Source organism: Dermacentor silvarum, chromosome 3 (assembly GCF_013339745.2).
Source record: "Dermacentor silvarum isolate Dsil-2018 chromosome 3, BIME_Dsil_1.4, whole genome shotgun sequence".
Classification (NCBI taxonomy): Eukaryota; Metazoa; Arthropoda; class Arachnida; order Ixodida; family Ixodidae; genus Dermacentor; species Dermacentor silvarum.
This window is the reverse complement of record NC_051156.1, coordinates 201,709,678-201,735,081: the sequence shown is the minus strand read 5'-3', so window position 1 is coordinate 201,735,081 and position 25,404 is coordinate 201,709,678. Positions and strand designations below refer to the sequence as shown.

Sequence of the window (25,404 nt, the reverse complement as noted above, 5' to 3'; positions counted from 1 at the left end):
AAGAAAGAAAGAAAGAGTATAGAATTATAAAAGAGAGAAGAGATTATGAGAAAGGGAACGGTCAACAAGAAAGTTAAGGCGTACGAGAATAAACACAAGGTATGCTCCCGAAGACAAACATTTACATTCATTTTCCGGCGTTGCTAATAGTTAGTGAAGGCACACGCTGTGTTTTCGCCACGTTTCGTCATCTTCTTCGGACGGGAACGCCCATCCGCGGCTACAGCAGTGCCTCGTGGGCTTCTCCATGAAGACTGGGTTGCTGCATTTCTTTCCCTTCGCAGCGAGAAAATAAAAATAAACAAACACACAAAAGGAACAAGAAGTACAAAAGAACGAAGAAACACTAAAAAGAAAGAAAAAAAGGCAGGAAGCACGCAATAGGGACAATTTGTCCTCCGCCGGCCGTGCCTCTTCGCAAGGGGCATCAATCAGTGCCCACACCGGGCGCGCTCTCCACAAGTCACGTCACCTGAGCTACCTCTCGCGTAAGCAGTGGGTATAACGCTACTAGGAAGCGGCCGTACATCGCTTCGGGCAGCTACGTGCGTGCTCGCGTATAAGACGTGCGCAGGGGTGTATCCACGAGCAAGAAACAGCAACATACGGGCACCTTCTTGCCTTTGCCGTATACTGTCTGACGTTTGGTTATAACTTGCTCCCGGAGCGTGAGTTTGTTTATTTTACGAAGCAGTATCGACGGGCGCACATGCAACGACTCGGCCATGGTTATCGTAATTTATTTACCCTTAAGGGTTCCTAGTCAGGCATTGCATAATTGGCCTACGACTATACTTTTCACGGAAGATTTTAGTTTCCATTGTCGTTTAACAAATGTTAAGCCAAGGGCAATGCCCTATTGCTGTAGTGTCTGCGCTTTATTGGTTAGTGCCTCCTGGAGCTTAATATCATCGCTTTTTAAAAAAGATGCCATCATTGTATACGCAAGGGCAACGGACTCCTCCACCACTTCTCATTGAAGTTTGTTGTCGGTTCTACAATCTGCAGGTTTCCTTTAAAAAAATAATAATTAGTATTTGGTTATTAGGTGAAGAGGAGTGTCCGTTGCCGGCCTAAGATGACAAATATACTCCCATAGTTATTTTAGAAAGAAAGTACAACGGTATGGTGTGGAGGCGACCAATACACTCACCAAAAACAATTATTTACTAATTAGTAAAATAGAAAGAAATTAAGTCATGCGGTCAACGCAAGTAAAATCACGTACTGTACAGCTGCGCATCTCCCTTTGTCTTGCGATTAATCGGTTAACTTGCCGACGTATATAGGGGCAGCATGCATATACTGCACGACTGCGTGACCACAAACGTTTGGGACTCTCCTCAGCGGGTGGAAAACAACGCACCACTCCTCCAGTTGTCTCATCGGTCCTTTGGCACGCTGTCAGGCCTGAGGCGAAACCGACTTCGTTTAAGCCGAGCTGCTGCCGTTCACGTCGTCACAAGCGCCGGCGCCAACTCGCTATAGTTTGGCCCGTGTGCCAGCCGAGATTTATTAAAGGCGGTTAGTGGGAAGGGAGGGGGGGGGGGAAGCTGCGTGGAAGGTGGGGAGGGGGGGTTGCGCTTTTTTGGCTCCAGGTCTCCGCCGGGCATTGTGTGCTTAACAGCGCGTGCGGCTAAGACAGTATACCGCGCGAAACATTGTCCCGCCGCGCGCTTGTCGAAGTTGAAGCATGCGCGACAACCGCGGACCGACGTGTGCACAATCACGCGCGTTCGACGCATACGACTAGGCGCACGCACGCACACGCACGCACCCACACGCACGCACACGCACGCGAACGCACGCGAACGCACACATGCGCACGAACGCGTGCGTGTTACAAAATACGTGTGAACGCCTTTGAAAAGACGCTGCGCCAGCCAAGTTTGCGGTAGGCGAAGGAGCACTTCTTTGTACCCCGCGCCCTTTTCTGCCGCACCCCGGGCTTTCTTCGTGATGCATATAGCTGGCGCGCGTTCTTTTTTGTCACGTCCGTGTGCCCGCAAAGCGCTCGCGCGCTAATTAATGTGCAGAGACGTTGATGAATTACTCTGGGAACTAGCGACGATGCTGATGGACTCTCCGCGAGGTTAATTCGCAGCTGCGACGCGGCGGCAACGTCTCCGTGAAAGGAAACTGCATATTATTAAGTTGCTATTTTTTTATTTCTGTTTCGAGCGGCAAACTTCATGCAGGAGTGAATAGCGCGGTCGCGCTTAGTATTATATATATATATATATATATATATATATATATATATATATATGTATATATACTCGGTAGTAAGTGCACAGGTTAGACACGAAATATGTGTTGAGAAACACAATTCCGTCGGGACGACGGTGGTTTAGTTACTCGCTGTGGGCGGCGTCCCCCTTGACATCTACTCAGAAACGCTTCACGGTTTAAGTGCATTCACGGAGCTTATCATGCATGATTGCTTCTGTAAATGCGCGGTGTTAAAACAGCAGTGAAAGAAATAATTGATGCCAACGAGGCCCCTAAAGTTAAAGCACCCCTTGCGGACTTTTGTGAATGTACTTAAAAGTTCGCAAGCGACGTCATTTGGTTGTGCTTCCAGAGAGCATAGCGAAGAGTTTTCGGGCCTATAGGACTGGCCGCTACAGCACACATCCTCTCACAGCTCACGTCAGTGCCGATGCAGAATCCAGGGTGTCGTGATCTAGCTTCCTCACTGCATCCATCGGGAGTGAAAGCGGCGTGCGGGTTCTAGAAAGCGCTGTGTGGGGGTTCCGTATACAGAAAAGAAGACAAGAGAGAGCGGAAGCTGGCGGGACTTCCGCGCGCGCGAGGTTGACAAGACGAGAAGAGTGCGCGACAGAGGCAGAAGGACGTGGCCAAAACGAAGGGCGCGCTGCTTCATCGGAAGGCGGTCTTCAGGTGACGAACAAAGGGCTCAGAGGAGGACGAGCGCGACGTCCCCGCTGTTGACCCAGATGCGGACGCCAGGTAGCGTGACCCTCTGAAGGGACCGCGACGCGATGCCGCACTTGATGCACTGCTCGCGTAATGCGTTGCGCTGGTCGGGACCGTGTCTCGCCGCCCTTAACAAGAGGCGACCTGCGAGAAGAGAGGAGGAGGAAGAGGCTGCGGGTAACCGATTGACGCCTCGCTTAACCGGTCCGCCGCCACCGGAAACGGTGCGCGGGCGACCGACTGGCGGCCACTGAATCAGACGTCCGTATGGTGCTGCGTAATATACAGTATACGGGGAGCCGCCTGTTAGAGACAATCAACTTCATTAACCGATGTGTTCTATTTTTTTTTTATTCGCTCTCTCTGGGATGATCTGACCTGATGCTGTGCTGATGTTGTGCCGACATTTCCGAGTGTTTGACGCCGCTTTTAAGATATCCCGGGCTGTCGAAGAGAAGTCGAAGAGAATGGATCAATGAAGATAACGGTCCGCTGTTGTTTTCGCTTCCGACTCCGAAGTAAGTGGTGCATGTGTTAGTCGAGCGACATCCAGGGCGTCGTCCATGGTCCCTTCCCCAGTGTAAGGACGCTTTTCGAGTTAATCACCCAGATTTCCTATGCACATCTTTTTTTAAATCTTAACTGAATGACAGCTCTGCACCTTTCTTATAGTGTGTGATAGGTGACCTTGCAGTTGGATAACTCAACCGCGGCAAAATGCTTCGTGCAAGTGGCGCCGGGTTTCTACTGCAGTCTACAAGTGCGCTCGCGATCCTCCACGTGCCTTAGCGACCTCCCATGCAGTTCTGATTGGAACGAGATTGCGTCAAATGTATGCTCGATTTGATCTGCATTGTCTTCACCGAATTCATTAAATTGCGCAAGCATTACGAACTTGTGCCAAGATTCCGTTACGACGAGGCCCCGAGGTTATACTGTGGTCTTCGTGGACCTCGCGTGGACGCCCTGCATTCATGCATGACGAATTCGGCGAACCTATAGCCGATAAAATGGGAATACCTCGCAAGTTTGGTGCCTAGAGTCTGGAATTGGAAAAGAACCAGCATAGCAATACCTGTATTCGTTGACTGTTGCGGCTGCGAAAATAAAACAAAGTCGTTTATGAGACTTTTGAGGGCGGCTGTCGAGGCTCGAAGATGCGAAACTTGATTTCCCATTCGGCACGAAGTCTCAGTTTATCAGCATCAGAAGGAGAGAGAGAGAGAGAGACAGAGTATGCAGAAATGCAGAGAGGTTAACCCGAGGTATAGTTCTGGTTGGCTATACCCTGGACGGACGGATGTGGCTGGAGGATAGACAGCCAAAGTAGCCGAAGTGAAGTAAACTGCGTAACCAATCTCTTTAGACTCAAAGACTATTATGTATAGGCACGTAGAAACTACAGGAATTTGACAAGCGGAGATATAGCCCCTGTGCGGGTGCAATTATTCAACTAGAACTTTCTGTTCTGATAATGGACTCTTGCCCAATCTATCTACCACAAAAGACGTCATGGTCAGATGACTATGGGACGCTCCCTGAAAAGCGTCTCGGTAAGAGATGTATTGTCGCTATGTTGTATCATTATGTTACAGAGACACGTTATTCTATTGCAACGATAGGACGAGCGTCAAACGACGAATTCTCTATTGCGAAATACTGGAGCTCGACTTGGGATATACTACAAAGGACTCATATTAAACAACTTCGCAAGAATAGTAAGATTAATGGCTCGCCGATACGTCATCTGGGTGGCTTTTGTTTACCACCGCCATCGTAAGAGCGTCCTTCGAGCTTCTTCGAGATGTACGCGTTGAATATGCGCTATAGAAATCCCCGCTACGAGAGGCGTACACGGCGAGGTTTAGGCAGCCATGCCGCATGCATTTGGGGCAACGATCGTTTTTCACGCAATGGCACGATCTCTTCATCTTGAGTGTGACCTGTACGCAAGCCGCGCGTCCTCTCATCCGGATATTGCGCGATGCCAAGGCCGTGACCTCCGCACTAAGAAAAAGATATCGATCAAGAAGAAGAAGAAGAAAAAAGAAGCAGGTGAACTTTCGTCGATATAATCGAAATTATTCGACTGCTATGCTTCTCTAAAGGAGAATTAAACTGTGTTGTTTATTTCATCGTATCCTCTATGCCGTGTTGAATGGCGAATGGCGATGCAATGCAACGGTGGATTAGGAACGATATGCCCTGAATTTTACTGCATTTTGTGCGGTATTGAGAAGCAACAGGTGACCCTCTAAGTGCAGCTAGTCTTATAGATTACGCGCTACCGTATTCTGCGGCGAATAACATATGACCAGACGTTCGGCGCATAGATGCATTATGGCAGTCTCAAATAAATGAAAACGGCGTCGACGTGTGAGTGTTTAAAAAACAAACAAAAAATTGTTCGCGTGTGCCTGACAACAGAACGAGAAAAGTAGACACCATCCATGCCTGCTGTGAGAGGAGGAAGAAGAGGTTTTAACGAAGGTCGTGTGATCATTTAATGTAGGTCATGTGACCTACCGCACGCCGTACGAAACGGGTCGATCGACATATCGATCAACGCGATTTGAGACGCAAGTCGTATACGCTTGCAACCGATGCTGTCGCAGACTGCTATGCCGCAAACATCGTGCAGGTCAAAGTGGCTGTGTTTACTGCTATAACGAATCAGGCAGTGGATGCGCAGTACCATATGTGAAACAATGCAAGGGGAACAAACTGAGCAACACTAACAAGCAATTAACAATGTAGTTCTGCGGAACTCGCTGTGTGGAGGAAGCCTCAGAAGAGGAAAAAAAAAAATGCCATCCAGTTGAGAGTATAGCACGAAACTATTTTACATCATGTACTCTATATCATCCCGGAAAGTTTGCTTCCGTTAAATAACTCGGAACAGTCCTGTAGCAGGTATGAGCCATATCTCAAGTTTACTGCATAACAAAAACCGTAGGAAACCCATACGAGTTTCTCTGAAAGAAAGCTTCGCAGTTGAAGGAAAATTGCTCCTAGTACGGAAGATTGAACTCAGGACCAACTTATTATTGACAAAGTTTGGGCTTAATGGTAACAGCGAGACTTGGTACAATGACATAAACTAGAAGAACGCTTTGTCTGCTCTTCGGTGTTTGTACTTGTCCAAAGATGCGCTGTTACATTTTCGAACGTCCTTTCGAGGCAGTCGCTCTATCATGTGAACTAACCAGAAGGCCGAATCAGTGGACAACTCGAAGCGCGGGAACCCTCAATGCAGCAAATCACTTCTGCCGAAACGCGCGCGGCGGACGAAGTTTCGTGAAAGGACTCTGGAACACCGCGAAGAGGTCTGGAGTGCGTCTTGCGCGCATATTAAGGCATATAAACATGTGAGGGCGGAGCGGAAGTGTGGATGAGCGAGAAGTAGGCGAGTGTGGGAGCGAAATCATCATCTACGCAACATTTCACAACGTATACAGCCAAGTCTGTACGATGTGTGAACTCTCGCGTGCACGCATCCCATTGTGGTGGATTGCTGTGTCTATTACGTCTTACCTCGTGTACGGAGACACGTCGTTGGGGCTTATGGTGCGAACCCCATCCGCGGTGCCTCATAAGCGTCTTCAAAATGACTCAATTCGGCACGCAATTCGCTACCCTCGACGCTATAGCAGTAAACAGAGAAGAAAGAGGGGGGAGGAGAGGGCATATTTCTAATGGCTTTTCGGAGGCGCAGCACACATCACGGCTTGATATTACACTTCGTGGGGCACGCGAGCCTTTTGAAGAAGTAGTGTGGCGAAGGCGACTTGCGTGCTGTTGAGAAAGCTCCCGGTATCATCGCTGTGTTTCACTATGTAGTATGTGCCGAGGATGATATACCAAGGGCCTTCTTTTCTTCGCTCTTGGGCGACTGCTCCTAACTCGACGCCTTGAGCATGAACACAATCGTGCTGGCTTCTCTGAGCGCATTCATTCATTTAGTTCGTTTTTTTTTCTTTGCTTCACATTATTATATTTACTTGTGTTTCATTAAGTTTATCTTTGCTTTATGCTCTTTTTTTTACATAAATGTAATCGCTCATCGCGTTTTAGACAATCTACATGTGAAATCGAGTAGCAACAATCCAGGAAGAAAGTAAGGGCTTCCAACCTATCCACTGCTGGTCACCCAGTTAACCATATACCTAGATTACTTCGAAATTTTTGACGTTCGGGGTTCGCAGACTTTACTCGGGAGACCGAGTATTGACGTCCACTCCGCATTCGCATTAAAGACAACGAGAGAGAGAGAAAGAGAGATTACCCTTTCTCGCATACTTGTATCGCTCGTCGCGAACCTGAACTGTGCACTGCCGCACCCATGGCGACCACCCACCGGGACCAAAACATTCGTCTTCATGTCCTGCCAACCGCTTTTCGCGACAAAGCAGCAGGTCGACCTGGATACATGGCACCAGGGGGTGCCTTGTCCACTTCGCCTTCTCGATGTCATTCGAACGAGGCTAATCGCTTCGTCAAAAGGTACCCGCGCAACAGCAGCAGCAGCCAGGGTCGCCAGTATAACCCACGCCTCCTTGCGAGCGCGCATAACTTTACGTCGAAATCCTTTCGCTGCCACTGCTCCCACGTATTCGAGCTCCTTTGGCCGTGCCCCCGTCTCGGTGTAATTGTGTGCAGTAAGGCAAAAGAGGAGCTGGCTCTCCTGGTTGGTGTTTTCTGAAGAGAGAAGACACTTAAACCATTTGTGCCTCTTGTCTGCTATGGGCGGCGTCCTGTTTGACAAACGTGTCGTTCCTCTTGGTTATTATTATTAGTTTTTGTACTGCCATGCCTGAAATTACGCAGACAGAAAGGTTCAGAGAGGCGCTGATTAAGCATTCAAAACAAATGGCCATTTTTTGTCGGTGTGGAGACCCGAACTGCCCCCACATAAACGGGTTCTTTAGGCATTCGTGGTAGAGCACGGAATTGTACAGACCAACAACATTCGGTATCGTTCTGTCTCGAATTTCGTGTCTTGTCGCGAGACAGGGCGTTTTTTGCGCAGTGCCTCGCAAGCGCTGCAACGGAAGCAGTATGCGAGCCAATGAAAAATGGCGCTAAGAGGTCCCGGGAAAGGTCGCGCAGCGGTGAGAATCGGCGAACGCGTTGTCCGTCGTTTATGGAAATCTTAAACCCGCAGTGATGTCGTTCACAAAGAACTCTGGGTATCTAGGGCCACTTTTTTGCAGCCATCGCATGGACGTCGGAGACGGGATGCAAGTCACTGGCGTCTTTTGGATTGTTTCTGCGATTCCCAGCGCGCTTTGGTTATTAACGCATGGAAACTGAATACGTAGCTTAGTTTTCCCGTTTCCACTTTCATTACCACTGCATCGAACCATACATTCAAAGGCAAGGCACTGTAATAAAAAAAGCTTGATCGTGTACTTCCAGTAAATGCGTGCCAGCTATGGGTTAATTGTTAACTGCGACAGGTTAAGTACGCAGGCCACACGCCCCGTGTCACCCACAAGGGCAGAGCCAACCATTCAGCCTACAAAGCTGACAATCCTGTTTGATGGCATTTACTGATCACGTCGGGGTGTTACTCTGTCCTTGTCCACTTCCTATTTCGTTATAGTCCGCGTAAATAAGCATAGCGCTTTCCACCTTGAGGCAAGAACTTCTGTTTGCTCAATAATATCCTCTCCTTTTCAAGACGGCGGCGCCAATAAACCGAAACAGAAGTGGTCTATTGCATGTTGCTGCCTTCCTCTGTAGCGTCCGGGTCACAACGCAACTGCTGCTCTAACGGCGCGGCGCGCAGTGACCGTGGTAAAACAGCCGGGCCGAGCCCACTTCCACGCCAGCCCTGTATAGGGTTATACACGCCGTCGTCTTGCACGGCGCGTGCAAGACAACGTCGGTGTGCTCGTGCTGCACCCTCGAGCAGCGTGTAGTGCGGAGAGACGTGTTTGCAAGGCGGCAGCACGTCACACGCAATCAGCCTGGCTTGACGTACGGGAGAAATGGATTGCCGTCTGTATGTGCACCTATAGCTTTCGCCCGTTTCGCAGCAGCTCGTTTTCCCCCCTCGTTCTCGCTTTCTTTTTGCTTTTCTCGCCGCTGTTGTTTGGTCCGGGGCCACTGGTGTTTCGCCGCGCGGCGCAGGAAACGATTTTCGGGTCAGCCCGAGCCGTACAGCGCTTGCGGGCGCGCGTGCTATAGACTACGCGACACAACGCGCACACGTGACCTCCTCGTCACCGGCGATTGTTCTTTCGCGTGTGTACGCGGCGTTGTAACAAAGCTAAAGCTAATGTAACAAAGGGAGAGAGTGCGTATGTGTGTGGGCGGGGAGGGGGGTGTTTAGTGAGCGTATGTGCATCATTACGAAACTACAACGTGGCACAAAATCGAGACAACAAAAAAGAAAGAAAGAAAGAAAGGAAGAACGAGCTCACGAAAAGAAACTAAAAAGTAAGAAAGCTGAGAAGGGCACTCAAGAGCTTAAGCGCTATAATGCAGTGCTACCACATAAAGATGCATTCGCCGTCTCTATGACAACGATGGCGCGACGACGATGACGCCAGAATGGCTCGTTACGCGACGCATACCCTGAATCGAACCCCTCGTGGGCACTAGACGGAGTGTTTGTTTTTTCCTGCAGCATCTTCGGCCGTGGAATTAAAACAACGACATTATGATGACAGATGGGATGCTAGCATACCTCCGCCGGCAGACGCCACAGACATTTCCCGAAGTATACCATATAGGCCCTTAACAGCTGTCACTGTAATACTTCGTGGCTATTTCGATACGGTCGTTTTTGTGGGGGGTCGCGTGAGAGCGAGGCCCACCCCGGTTCGGCCCCGGCCGGGGAGTTGCCGCCCTTGGCCGGCGCCCCGGTGTCGTCCTTGCGGCATAGGGCGCGCGATCGGCGTGTCCAGCGGCGGAAGCCGACCTTGGCCGTCCCCCTACGCGCGGCCGACGCCGACCGTCCTTGCGCCCACGTCACACTCGCGCACGCACGTTAACCGCACAGCTGCGCGCAAAGTCGCTTTGGGGCTTGCTCGCTTCCTCACTTTTTGATCGTAGCTCCTTTGCCTTTTCTTTCTTTTCTTTCTCTCTCTTTTTTTTTACTCAACTATGTTTCTCTTCTTTCTTTTTCCTTTCATTTTTTTCCCCTTCTTCTTTCCGCCGCGCCTCCCACCTCGTCATCTGCTGGCACGGAGGCGCGACCAATTAGTGTGGGACGGCGGCGCGGCTTTAATCAGATCGCCGATGACGACGTTTCGAACGAAGAAGGAGAGGAAAGAAAAAAAAAAAACTTTCCGGAAAGCAATAAGGGGTGATCGTCGACAATTAAAGAGCTGCCGAGGCGTGACGCGACGCGGTTGCGGCGCGACAAAGGCAGCGTACTTTTTTTTTTTTTTAATGTTAACGCGTAGTCACATTCATTGAGAGAAGCTCTATGGATGAATTGGTGGCTGGCGTTACGAACATCTGACAATCGTTACTGCATTTCCAGAGTCTCTTCACTGACAGTTACGCGCCAGCCGGTTAAGATATAGGAGCTGACCAGTTATCATAGCAGAGGTTTGCCGTGATTGGCTGCTCTCCTGTTTTCTATCTTCTTCAGTTAAACCATTTGTCTGTCTCGATTTCAGGCATTTTACACTTATAGTCAACCGAAGTAGCTCTGAAAAAGCGGCCGGCCTTGTTCAGAATGAGGATCACGATAGAGAAGGAGGCGCGGGCTAAAAGCCGCATTTCGCTTTCTCTGCTCACGATACTGATTCAAAGGGGGCGAGACAAGTACTGGTATTAGAAAGCGACAAATGCGAAACGCCAAATGCTGCGTAAATCAACTGAAACCAACGCGAAGATCTTAGTAACCACTAATGAAGGGAATAAATTTAGTTCCCGAACTATTTACAGCCTCTGAAGTCAATTTCGGGACCTTTACTGCCACTGCACGGAACAGCAGCTCGAGCGCTGCGTTGCAGCGAAGCAGCTGCTATGGGGGGCGCCACTGAGTAACGCGTCTCGGTCTGCGTAGCCGACCCATTGCACTCGATTAAAGATTGGGACGGGAGAAAGAAAGCAAGAAGACCACCACCTCAGAGTCATCGCAGCGGGGGATGTGAAAAGGGCGCGAATCCTTTAATGGATGTGCTTTGGCACGCACTCGTATTCGCTTCTCATCGGACGGGCATCCCCTTGGCGAGCAGCCATCGACGCCGCCGACTCCGCTGTCTTCGCTGTTCGATTGAGAACCAGACACTGGCTCCGCCACCAATGAACCGGTTTCTCTGTAGCCGAGTCACTTTGTTGAGATAGGAGGCGAACGATGCTAAACTCGTGGCCTGCATAGAGGACATCTGGTGACTTGCTATCGTATAATGTCACGTGAGACTGCTATGCCACTGCTTTAGCTCTGCCGAAGGGGGCCGGCTGAGAAGATGCGACATGTGGGCTTTCTACGACGAGTAGTACTCGTCTGATCAGAACGTGCGATATATTTGTGAAGCCCGCCGTTAACGTTTATGTTGGGATACTGTCTCACTTAATCCCCATAGCAGTCTGTAAGGAGTGTGCTATATTTCTGTCTTTCCATGTGCTGGTATTATTTTGTGGTAAGGACATTGTCTTCTGCCGGATAATCATCTCAATTCAATAGTGTTCGAACCCAGATTCAACAGGCATATAGTGAAAGCTTGTTTAGCCAGCGAAGGGCCACTGTGGTAAGCCAATCGTCTTCTGCGGTATAATCATCTGACCACGATTGTGTTCGCACCCAGATTCAGAAGCACATAGCGTAAACTTGTTTGACCAGCGAATGCTTTTGTGGTAAGACAATCGATACAACTCTGTTCGCACCCAGATTCAGCAGGCATATAGCGAAAGCTTGTTTGACCAGCGATGGCTTTGTGCTCCTCAGCCTTTATGTTGAATGTATATACGAGCGTGAGGTTTGCGGTGCGTAGCGGTCGTGGAAGAATGCCGTCACGCGCGTTAGGCCGGGAAGGACGGCGCCGACACGAGCGGCACGCGCTGCTGCACCTTCACGACTCACCTTGTCTGCGCGCCCTCCTCCCAGTGGGGGCGGGGTGGGTCCCTGCATGGGGAAGCCGCTTGGCCCAGCAGCTGCCGCTTCCGCATATACTATATACTATAGTATGTACACAACGAGAGGCTCGTTTATAACGAGTCTCAATGAAACGCGTGTCGTTGGCAAGCAGTGTTCCACAGCGGCTGTTATAACCACTCGTATACGAGTGGTTGAACACAGTTCGTCTTAGTCATATAACCTCGCGCACGGCACACACAAAGGGTCTATGCTACGCAGTGAATCGCGTACGCCCTCTCGGTGCTGCCTTAGTATCGCGGTTAAATTTTAAGAAAACTCTCTCGGTAGTCTGCATAGTCACGGCGAGATTCCTTTTTTTTGCGGAAGAAGCTTCATGTGTATAGGGTTGAGCTCTGAAACCAGGCCCAGCAGAAGTCATAGACATGGATATGGTAATAGGTAAGCATGTGCCCTTCACTTCAACATATTTTTAATGAATGAATGTATGATTGTGTGTCATGATGACAAAGAACCGAAGTCAAGGGCACGTGTACGACAGCAAAATAAGTTGTATAACTAAGTAGCGAACCTACGTGGCCGTTGTCATCACTTGTAGCCTCCTAACACATCTCTTCTTCCGTTTGAGCTGGCGCTTAGGAACTAGCAAGCACCAGCTCTACACATGCGCAGCCAAAAAAAAAAAAAAAAAAAAACAAATTACGCTCTCACGCTTCTCGAAGACGTGCTCTTAACAAAACAGCCTTTAGTCCAAGGAAGATAATTGAATAAAGGTTCTGCCACCAAGCTTGTTTTGAGCCGTGGTCAGCTGGCAGGAACACAAAGCTTCGTCACCTGCCTGTAGCTTCAACCGAATGTATTAATTAACGACGGACCGACACGCACCTCGTGCATCAAAGCGCAACAATCGATCTGCTCGATAGGCCGCGCGCTCATTAGCATATAAGCGCACTCAGCAACAACGAAACAACGCGGAGGGCGTGCCAACCGCAAGACACCTCACGAAACCTTGCCGATTCGCTCCCCAATCAGTCGGCCCCCAGAAAAGGCTAATCCCGGCCTCCTTTCTCAAAGGGGGTCTCGGCCAGCAAAGGCACGAGCCCCGTGTGAAGGCATATATACGTATATACACAGGGTGTGTGTGTGTGCACCTCTCGTGCGCCTTGTGACCGAGACCCCCTTTGCGAAAGAAGGTAGTGCTACGTACGTGCAGACACATGCAAAAACGTATACGCGATACGCCTTGTACAATACACAGACACCGCGCACGGATGTACATAGCCTAACCTAAACATCGTGCCCGCGTCAGCAAACTCACGAGTCGCATGAATGTGTACATCGTATATATCTACAGGGTGTGCGCGCGCCTGTCGTGCGCTTTGGGACCGAGACCTCCTTCGAGAACGAGAAGCTGTGTAATGCACACACACATATATGTGACACGAGCTCTGGACGCAGACAACCCCGAGGATGTATATTATAACCTAACCTAAACAACGTGTCCGCTTACTACACAGAACCCGCGGCGACGCTTGTAAGTCCGCCAGATGGTCGCGCCATTTTCGTGTTTTGACCGGTAGACCTCTTTCCGCTTGCGCTGTTCCTGTAATCACGCCGCTTTCCCTTGCACTCACATGCACGCACGTAGCAATAACGACATGCACGGCTGCGTTGTTCCACGTTGAGAATGAAAGTCACCCGCGATTCCCCCCCGTTAACTTTCTCGCGCGAAGACACTGGACATGTAGTGTTTCGGCTCCTCCTAAATCATTCGCAACACGGTTACCGAGTGTTAATGGTGTAAAACGCTATGTTAATTTTTGTAAGCTCGCGAATTACGGGCCCAAATTCCTCCAAGGTGCGGCGTTTCGCAAATACGCGGCGTGTCCTGTGGCAAAATCCTTCTTTGCCTTTTCCAACTGGTACCGCACGCGTTTTACAGTAAGCATGCACAATGCATGTGCCCTATGTACATACGTATGCGTGTATACACACACATATACGGCGCGTCTTCGTGAAGGTCGTGGCCGGCTTCTGCATGGGGGCGAGTGAGCGTCCCAAAAGCGGCAGAACGCGCGCGAACGCGCGCTCCGCACAACACGCGCGTGGACGTAGCCGCAGCGTGACTTCCGAGTTGTACACGCTTCGAGTTAGGCAGGAAGGGAGGGTTGGTTGTAACAGACGGCGTACTTCTGTTCGTATATACGAACAGACGTACGCCGTCTGTTACAGGCGTGCGTCTGTTCCGTGGCTTGAGGGCGCTATATATGTGCGTGTGTTGTATGTATACTATAGTGTACGCAAGTGCGGCCTTGGTATACGGGAAGGACGCGAGCGCGCCCGTCGGTAGAAAGCCCCGTCTCTCTTCTTTTCTTTTCTCTTCATTATTGCGCTAATTAGGGGCTAATTATGCATACGGCGAGCGCCGTTGTGCTTCAGGGAAAGGCAGCTTGTGATTTATTTTTGTGCCTCCAGTGGTCTCTTCCTGTAGCAATGTTTGTGCATTTCACCGTGCTTCGTGCATCGTGGGCGCACCGTAGCTAAGTGGGTGAGATTGATTGTTAGTTGGCCAGTGCCGATTGCCAGTCGGTGGAACAAATTCGCCTACAAGGCCCGGCTAGAACCTTCTTCGAACGGGGCCTCAAAATGGAGTTGCGTCTACGCAGCTGTAACTAAAGCTGATTGTGCGGCAAGTTGGGAGGCCTATATGGCGCTGCTTGAGTAGTTTGATTCTGTTCTTTAAGCTATACAGGATTGTCAACGATTTTGCTCTTTTATTCAATCACTTTTACTCAGCCTATTCTCAACGTTATATTCGCTCACCTGTCTAAATTCTTAAACGTTGATCTATTGTCGATACCTTGTTCTCTATATCATAGTTTGTTAACGAGTAATTCCGATACGCTGTGTATTCCTTATTCTCCTACCTTTCTTTTCTCTCCGTCTATTAAATTAACCTTTTTTTTCTGAAATATTGCTTTTGCAGTGGGGTCGTATGTGTCTGCAGTGCTATCCTCGCCAAAAGTTGCTTGCTTGCTGCTTTAAACAGACTGTGTTGGCCGTACATTTGGGCCTTCGGGGAATCAGTAGCTCCTTGAAAATAAACGGGCCAGTGTGACAGTCTTTGACCATGCATGTGACGTTTTCCTCGTTCGCGCATAGGATTTGTGTTCCGGGGACCTGCACTTTGTCTCTGTATTACCGTTCTCTTCGCTCCTCCCCCTCCTGCTTCCCCTGTGTAGGGTAGCAAACCGAATGCTGTTCTGGTTAACCTGCGTACAGTCATCTCTTCATATTCTCCCAGTGTCTAATGAGTGCAACAATATTGCTATCGCTGTTTTTGACCCGAGGATATAGCTTCAGCCCTGTATGCCCATATAGGCCTGTCAAAAAAACTTCGCAGTCGTCCTCACTGCTTGACGACGCTCTTTTTAGAAAAGCATGCGATGAAACCAGAGTCTACGTATAATGCCGCTATTCTTAAACGTTTTCGTCTTTTGTTCTCTTGCAGCGCCCCGAGCAGCCATGACGGGCCTTGTCCTGGTGTTGGCACTCGCCACATTGGTAAGTCGTCTATCCGTTATACCTCGGTAACGTGTTCTCCATGAAATGACATAGCTATAAGTAAGCGCAGGTGTACATCGCGCCTACCGTATTTCAGTAGACAAGAACACCATGTAGAAAAATTATTTTGGGCGTATCACGTCTCGCGTTAAGGTATACTGCAGCGTTGTCAAAGCTGGTGCCGGTGTTTCAGCGAACAAGGAGTTAAATCTACAATGTTACGGAGGACCTCTTATCACTGGCTGGCCCTTTGACACTGTATCACTGGCTACTAATCTTGGAGGACATTACGCGAGCAGGTCAGTGAGAAACCGCAATGGATACGAGCTCCGGCCCCCAGTAAGCAGAGCCCCACGAAGAAGCCTGCCCTGCGGTGATTAGCTACCAACAATCACAACTCGAAACGCTGTCCATAAAAAAAGTTTGTACCATAGTACTATATACGAAAAACAGACGCTAGCTAATCGTCATCTTGGTCGTACTATTAGCACGAAGGGCCAGCCAGCGACAAGCTGCTGTTACGAACGGAAAGCTTTGCGAATTATGCGCCCGATACGCCAGTGCTGGCCTCATCAAAACGTACAAGTTGCATTGATGTACGCTTGTACGCCTAAGTGTACTGAGCTCCTTAGTATCAGTCAAGGTAATCGATACATCAAGCTCTTGCTGCATAATACTCGTATACTGCTCAAGAGGCTGGTTAACAAAATCTAAAAAAGTCCGCCTCGTCTGCGGTACCTCTTCAGAGTTGGACCAATGTACTTCCAAGTTGGTTCGAAAGGAACACTCCGCCGGTGTACTGACACGGAAGCCATGTTCTCGACTTTGGACTTCTTGTATGTACCTCTGTTCAGGTTTTGCATGCACTTTACTGCTAGGTGATGGAAGTCCCGCCATATATGGAAGAGAAAAAGTGTCATCCACTCGAGTGTGGCACGAAGCTACCTAGGAAACCCATACAGGCTTCTCAGTTCGTCCGGGTTTGCGGGATCGAACCCGGGACCAACGCCTTTACCGGGCGGTCTCTCTAAAGCCTGAGCTAACCAGGAGGCTAGCAAGTCGCCAGCGCGAGGCCCAATTAGTCGACAACTCGAAGCACAGAGACACAAAATGCGGCAAATCAAGAGTTCGGCGAAGTCATGTCATAATGGCGCCGTAGTCGGCAGGGTGATGGCGCTGTATAACACTCTCAGGGCTACATAATTGCATACAATGTACGCAGATAGGCCCTAATGAGCACAAGAGGAGGCTGTCACGTGGCGGCGCCCTCTGTGCAGTAGTTCAGTGGACAAGGCACCGCACAAATATACAACGGGATGACGTTGTCGGTTGGACCACACCGGTGGCGTGTCGTCAATTCTTTCTGCTTTCGTTTCCTTTTTTTTTATTATGAATATGAACTACGAGCGAGCTAAAACAAGAAAGCAAATGGCCGTGGCCCATCCTTCGCAATTAAAAGCTCTTCGGTTTCCTCTGCACCTATGCTTCGATAGTTCCGCAGAAACCGTGACTGCGCGCCACTCAATCATAGAACGACGCGTCTGGGCGTGTTCTTCACGCTCACGAACACGAACACAGAGATACGATTATCTTCTCGGCCGCTTCGATCGCTTCTGCGTCCGAAGAAACGAAGCAAGCTACAGCCGCTACTAAACAGGGCCGACTGACCGGCCGACCGACCAACCGACGGGACCGCGCCCGTTTCTGCATCTGTCAAAAAAGAGAGCGCCATTCCGGAGACAAAGTTTCGTCCTCTCTTAATTCACTCACAGTCGCCCATCTCGCAGAAACATCAACCCCAACGCTCTTAGCCTCTCTCTCACCCCTCTTTCTCTCTCTCTCTCGCCCCTCCTTCCTCCCTTCCTATCAAAACACAGACCCACCGTCTTCGTTCCTATATCCATGGAGGCTTCCTTGTTGTACCGTTCTCTTCTGACAGCGATTTCATTTCTGCATCCCTGTATGTTCTTTTTTTTGTGCTTTTCGCTTTCTCATCTGTCGGGTCATCGCTAATCGAAAACTCGTTTTCTGCTATGGGCGCTGCACTTGGCTCTATATATATATTTACGTACACTGCAGCAGCAGCAGCAGCAGCGGGCAACAGCGTTTCGGAATCGTGTTTCCTTTCGCGGGCGCGCCGGCCGTTCTTTCGAAACGGGGTGTTCATATACACTGCGCTCACCCACCCCTCGGACGTGTACAGAAGATGCTGTTGGTTGGGCAAAAGGAATGCAATTAGAAACCCAAGTCAGGCCCCTCTCTCGGTACATCGGCGACGTGTATACACGGACGCCGTTTCGTAAGCGAGCAATCGCGTTTTGAGCGCCTCGCTTTTTAAGTTCTATGTTTTCCATGCTGCATGCTTGGTCCCGTAGTCGACTGGACTGTCGCTCAGAAGCAGGCGGTTCCAGAAGTTTAAGAGAATGCCTGCGGTTTTTGTTGCGCTTGAGCTCCAGGTTGCAGTCGCGTGGCTCTGGATAAGGTCCTCACTGTCGTTTCGAAACCACTACAGTGCGCTATAGCGCACTTCGATGGTCGCTACTTCTCTACGGTGTCCAGCTGTGGACCCTAGGCACGTGGACACGTTGGACACGTTGGTAGGTCTCGTGTTGCTAAGTATTTAAACACATTTCTCAGCGAACATTTGCTGTTCGAGAGCTGGATGAAAGAAGCAGTGAAGACAGGGTAGTAGAGGCACAATAATTGGTTGGGTCCATAATGTAGTTAAGTATATGATATCTTATAGTTAAGTCTTAGGCGAGATTGTTGCATGGTTCTAGTTAGGTGTTAGGCGAGGTTAGGTATAGACTGTGGTTAGGTTTGATTGGACGCTAAGGCGAGTTTTAATTCACGATCTTCATGCATAGCGCGCCCAAAGACGAGATACAAAAGAAAGAATGGCGCAAGACGCTTCCGTAGGCGATCTTGAATTACCAACTCACACAAAGCTTCACGCTAGCCTAACCACAGAACCATACCTAGTCTAAGACTACGTAAAAAACCACACCTAGCCAGACGCACGGAGTATCTTGCCTTTCGCCGCTCTGTGAAACAGGGCGTTTACAGCAGTAACTTGAAGCGAATTTCGCTGTCTTATATATATATATATATATATATATATATATATATATATATATATATATATATATATATATATATATGCAGAGCTCCAAAAAGGACCTCGCGGGTTATTGTTAACAGTTACGAGGTCTACGCACTAGTCGACAACTATATATATATATATATATATATATATATATATATATATATATATATATATATATATATATATATATATATAAACGGTTGCCGAGATGGCTATAAAACCTACGCGGTTCGGTCGTCACAGGTCTGGCGACCAATCACCGTAGGTCTTAAGATCGTATCTCGCACCGTGTCTTTTTTTGTCTGTTTTTTTTTTTCGTTGAACAGCGTGGCGATCCTTAGCTGGGAGTCTCTCTCTCTCTTTATATATATATATATATATATATATATATATATATATATATATATATATATATATATATGCCGCACGCCGTCGCCGTCGTGCATTCCCCACAGGCCAAGACAAAAGCCTGCCCTGCGCGGTTGTATACGGACACCCCACCGCGCGTTCTCGCGAACACAAAACAAAACAGCAAGTACTATCGATCTCGGGCGACCTTGGAATAATCGATAACGTGCCGAACGACGCTCTCACCGGTTCAAATCGCCTCCATAGCCCTACAGTCGCGTTGGCCAGCTCCATATATTACTTTGCATGCTCTGCGACTCACGACTGCACGAAAACGTATACGCGCGTCGATTGTGCTCCGTCCGACATCGCGAGTTCTTATCATGCTGGCGCTTTGTGAATTGTACGATTATACCAGCTCGCTGCATTCTCGGTCGTATATACATGGGCGCTGTGCGCAAAACGCGCACTCAAATCGGGGTTATACGTTCGCGCGCGTTCATTTTTAATGGCCAGCTCCGGGCAGGGTGAACGAAACTGCCGGACCACCGCGGTCTCGCGAGGGGGAGCGTAGTATAATTACGGGGTTTCTATCCAACATGCGGGTTGGCGATAAAATATTTTTTGAGACAACCCGTAATTGGGGCTGTATATCATAGGGAATATACTGCAAAAGTGTACCCATAAGCAAGGAACCACTCGCGAGCCTTTTTTCAAAAGCTCTTTGGGAAGAGTGAGCGATGCGATGTGGTCGCCAAGCATTGAACATTAAAGATATGTATGGCGCATCCTAAATCAAATCCACGCTAATCTCGGAGATCTTTAGCGTGCGGTGTAGGTGATGGAGGCGTGACTTCGAGGTAAGCTCGCATTATAGGCAGAATTTATCGCGCGATTTAAATGAAATTCATGGGCATTTTAAAACTTTCTTTCTTTTTTTTCTTTTCTTTATAGCACGTTGATGGCGTGAGCAGTGTGACACATAAATAATTCTTGCAGCACTGATAGTACATTTAACGCATTTCTTAATCGGAAGCCGTTCTTGTGATTTAAGGCTCAGCGACGTGTCCGAGTCTTCCGAAGGCAATTGTTGTGATATGGGAGGAGTTGAGCGTTGCGACAAGTGTATGAGCCACCCCCAGAATATGGCACAGTCGAACGGATGGCTGATTGACCGATTATCCTTTCAGCTTATCCACCAATGAACATAATACCGCGGTAAATTTTATTTATTTCGTACCAATAAATGTCTAAGCTAAGTGAGTCATAGGCAGGGGCGTAGCCTGGAGGGGGTATTTCCGTGTACTAGGACGCCGCTACCTATTACGCATTTCGATTTATCGTGCAATTAATGTCCGCATCTTCGAGTGGACCAGCTCAAGGACCAGAATTGTGCTATCTGTCACAGGCAATTCTTAACAAATTGCTTAATGTCTTCGCAGAAACACCTGGTATATGACGAGAGTAGTTTTTTGTTCTTATCGATTAAAACGTAGGATTTATTATGAGTGCTGCTCGAGCGGCACAATAAATAAACGTGCACCGGCACACGATGAAGGTCACCTCCCACTCGAGGCGTTGTTCGCACGCGCCGAGAACGCGTGAACGTTGGTGGGCGCGCACTTGTAAGAAAAAATGCGTGACGTTGCGGCAGTTCACCTTCAAGCGCGCCGACTGTTGAGGGATCGAACGGGTTGTTACTTCGCTAACGACACTGTTAGAAACAAAAGTGGTGTCAAGAGTGCATCAGTATACGCTCTGTAGCACACGTGAGTGAGTGAGTGAGTGAGTGAGTGAGTGAGTGAGTGAGTGAGTGAGTGAGTGAGTGAGTGAGTGAGTGAGTGAGTGAGTGAGTGAGTGAGTGAGTGAGTGAGTGAGTGAGTGAGTGACAATTTATACTCACTCTTTCGTTACAGCGGCAAAATGACCATTTTTCAGTTGTAGTAAGAGAAATATATTCGATGCCATAGACAATGATTTGGCACCTAATTCAGCATTATAAATTGTAGAAAACGAATGTTGTTTCAAAATGCATAGGTTGCAAGAAAAAGACCTTCAACAAATATTTCTTTTTTTTTAATTTACGGCGCCGAATTTTCTTTGTGGCCACCTTAAAAAAAATAAGCAACAAAAAAAATTGATACACCTGCTAAAAATAAAACAAGGTTTAAAATAAATCAGAATGCACGTTTCGCAAATAAATGCACCAATAACAATATTCTGAAAAGAAGAAAAAAATATTCGGCACGCAACTGTTGTTTGTACAAAACGCAATAAGTTTGATCTTTCCAATGTCCATGCCATGCAGCGAAGCAGATCCTCTATAGTTCGCGAGGCAAAAGGAGGCTTCATTTCTTGCAGTAAATATTCGTTTTTTTTTTAAATTGGACGTTGCGCTCAGGATAGTACATATACCAGTACCTCGCATCTTCTACATCTTCTTTGGTTGATGTTGAAGTTCTGGTACTTGTTTCTGATAAAACAGTTCGGAATATTCTCTGTGAAGCCTCGTGCAGCTGCACAATTGACTGAAGTTGAGCGCTTCTCTGCAACTGCAATTATTCATCATGAAAACGCGTGCTGAATTTGGCCAGAATCGGCGTACGCCTGCCGCTCGGGCGAGCACAGAGAACGTGGTGCACCATTTACATGCATAGAGTTTCCTACGAAAGTCGCTAGAGGGATCTCTGGCGCTGCCAGCGTTCAGCTACCACAGAGACAACGGGGAGTGCATGAATGCGTCTAATCTTCGCGCTTGTGGCTTCAGACATCGTACCGATGTTATTTTTTTACGCTTTATCTTCCCAAATTTCCGATAGATCGTAGTTTTCTGAATGCGGCAAGGCATTCACGTGTGCGCATTTGCGCATGTGAACAATAATTATGAATTGTTGCACTTATAGCGATATATTTGCTCGATAATCACCAATTTGATCAATTAAAAGGCGAAACCGTTTGGCGCCTAAAGGACAAAGTTTAGGCAAATTCGTGCACTGCTCAGGATTCCCATGCTGACTGAACCATCATGCTTGCCAGCTCCCACAAACATAGCGCCATAGTTTTCTCAAGTGATTTTTTGTACGAAACTGCACGGTTGCAGGTCTGTCACAGCTATCGCAGTTGTGAGATCAACCGCGGTGAAGCAGATGCGCATATAGTTTGGTAAAAGCCGCGCCTAATCTTGGTCAGCGAACAATGCACGCGCGGTTTGACCTCTCTTTATCACGAGCTTAGTTATAAACATTCATTACACTCGCTGATTAGTTTCCGCGTTTACACGATGGGAGGCACTGCTGATCCCGCTGCAGTAACGTAATAACAAGAGGTTGGTGGCGCCACCCACCACCCCGTTTCAAAGGGGAGGCTCATAGCATCCATCCATCCAGTAAAAGATTGTCCAGTGGGCGCGAACACGCGCTGCGAGCGCAGGGCGTGACGCGTGGCGAGATTTGAAATGAACTTCCGTGCTGAACTTCTATACAGCCGGCCGTACACGTGCACGCGTTCATCTCGAATACAACCGTATAGAGTCGATCGGAACGTCGTTACACACTCGCGCGATAAAAATCGCGCCTCTGGACTTTTCGCTCGTAAGCGCTGCCTTATCAGACAGCACCCTGCACTTACTATGCGGCTGCATCATTATCCCGAACGTCAGCGTTCGGCGATCCCGCTTGTAAATTATTCAGCGACGAAGGTCACGAAAGCACATCGGGATAAGGCCGCCTTAAAAGTCTTTGTAATCTCGCGTTCGCTTCTCCGTAGATTGTGCACAGTCTATCTCATTAAAATACGTGCAGTGTATACGTTCATTTTGTCTTATGCGTACAAACGTTGGTGAGCTCTAGCTCCTTGTCGGCGGGTTGCCAGCTACGCTTCAGCTTGAAAAGGACTCGCTGCTAGTATAAATTGTAAAGACGCGTCCAAGAAACAGTATAGTCGTAATTCGAACGCACTACGCAACTATATATAAGCGCGGTCGAACGTGCGCATCCAAATACGCACACGAGCACAAAGCGTGTTTCCGGTTTGCTTCCTGCATTAATCACCATTCGTCAACATTTTTTTCGCCTCTCCACCAGCCTGTCTACTCTTCTACAGTGGAGTGTAGCAGTAAAGTGCACAATGCACCAGCTCGGGCCAATCACACCGCCGTTCCCTGTAAACAGATTCTTTATATGAGTACGTCTCTTATCAGGTACTACTGGCAGATACTTGCGTGGTCAGGCATGTTTCTTGATGTTTCTGGCCTTGGTGAGCACAAGTCAGGAAAGGTGGGGAAACGCCTTGGTCTTTGTGTTTGGCGTATCAGCTACGAAGATACTGGAACCGTGTCCACATGCGACACAGGCACAAGAAGCGATTCGCGCGCTATTTATGTATACCGCGTTTTTTTTTTTTTAATTTTGTAATGGGAGCGAATACACCGGCCTGAGTGTCCGCGAGCGGGTTTTTCTCACTGTCTTTCTTCCATTGTTCCCTAACCGCACGTGCATGGTGGCAAACCGGGCGCTCGTCTTGTTGGCTTCCGACTAACGAGCTGCATCCGCTAGTATAGTCTATCCTATTCGTTTCTTGCCGGATGGTGCATCTTCAATTTCAATTCTTCAGCGCTTCGTTGCGCAGACGTCCTTTTGTAAGACCTCCGCTGCAGCAGCGGCCACCTTTACTGCCTCGGAAGCCAATCGCACTATCCCCCACGCAATCTTTAATCGCCTTCTCCGCAGCTTCCACAACGTATCGCGCCGCTTTCAGCAGGAAATAGCTTCGTACAGCCACTTATACTTTTCGGGGATAGTGCTTCTTAAATGCGCAGCAGCTAGCGGCATGGTGCAGCACAAAGCCGCGGCGAGCCTTCCTTAATCGACTCGCGGCCGAGCGAGATGGCAATCGCGCGTTTCAGCCTCGAGAGATTAAGAAAGACGAAGCGCGGCGAAACCAGAAGGAAGTGTGCATATAACCCGCGTTGCGCGCGCTGTCATCCGAGGAAAGCGCGGAAATGTATATCGCTCTTAAGACCATGCGCGCGCGTGCTGGCGCAGCCGTAACGGCCTATTCGGCTGCCTTTATGTGACGTAACGAACGACTATGCAGACTCGCCGACGACGCAGAAGAGACAGCGAAGCGCGACCGCGCCACGCGTGATGGCGGTCGCGTTATTTTCCACGCGGCCAAGACGGTGAAAAGTGTTGAGGATGAAGAGGGATAGGCTGAACTGTGCGTTTGTTGCATTGCGCGCGTGACGTGTGCATTCGCAAGTGCCTACTATTAGCGCTTGCGTAAGCGCGAGAGTGGTCAGCCGGAGGTGGGTACCTCTGGTTAAGGGAGCGAGCGGGCAGGTTATAACGCAAGCTTGCGGGTGTCGCGTAGTTAGGACAAAAGGCGAGCGTCTGCGTAACGCCGTTGACAGGTCGTTGGTCGACTCGAAGAGTCCGCGAAGCGCATTTTGTCGAAACTGAGGCACTCTCGATTGTCTCCGAGACTTCGTTTTATAGCATTATCAGCGAGGGCTACCTGCAAATGGCGTTTTTATTCTTCGCTTAACGAAAGGCATCATGACGCAGCACAAGCGATGAAATGTTGCGAAGGAGGGAAAAGAGCGGTTGAGGGTTCATTTATCTGTTTTATATGCCCTATCTCGTAGGGACGCTTGGTTTAATTTTCAATGAGCAAGCGACGTCTTCATCATCGTTGAGCCTCTTGCGCACGCGACAAAGCGCGGATGACGGTGCGCTGCAGTTCGTGAGGAGAAAGTGAACCCGACGAATCATCATTGGTGCTCGCGCGCGTAGCGAGGTTGAATGTTATACCACTCCATCAATACCAACGCTTGCGTGGAGACCGAGACGCATCGTCCACAGAAGACCACACTATCCGTTTAACCTACATACCTAATTGGCCTGCAAAAATATATAGCAGAAATAAAACACTTCGTTATGGCCAAGCTATAGGCCGAGCCTTAGTATCACCGAGGGGAGCCATGTTGAAGAAGGGCAGAAACGAAGACGAAAGTAAACGATGGGGAATAACTTTGTTGACTTTGTTATATAGTTATCTACATTCGGTGCGATTGATTGAATCATTACTCACGTTGCTGAAATAAAAGATCTCCAGTTCGTTAACGCCAGCAGACTGAGGCGGTGGATTTGACTGAACTGCTCGCACATTGGCCTTGAGGCCGTGGCTATGCCTCCTCCGTTTTAATGCCCCAATAAAAAGGATTCAGCGAACGACAGCGTCGGTGGGCGGCAGGTAAATTACATGAATACACGGTGGCGCGCGGCATTGGCCCATTTGGGAAAACGAGCGATCGCGTCGATCTCCTAGTAGCGATACGGCTTGTCGTTCTTCATTATTGCCGCCGAGACGCAGAGTATGGGACTGTGATCCT

General features: G+C 48.9%; 1 protein-coding gene across 1 annotated transcript in view; it reads left to right on the top strand.

Moving 5' to 3' along the window:
* Positions 1–25,404, top strand: part of LOC119446510 (uncharacterized) — a 329,517-nt gene that overhangs the window by 104,303 nt on the left and 199,810 nt on the right. The window contains 1 exon segment of the mRNA XM_037710951.2: positions 15,507–15,559. Within this exon segment, the coding sequence (XP_037566879.1) occupies positions 15,521–15,559 (39 nt within the window). The 5' untranslated portion in view covers positions 15,507–15,520.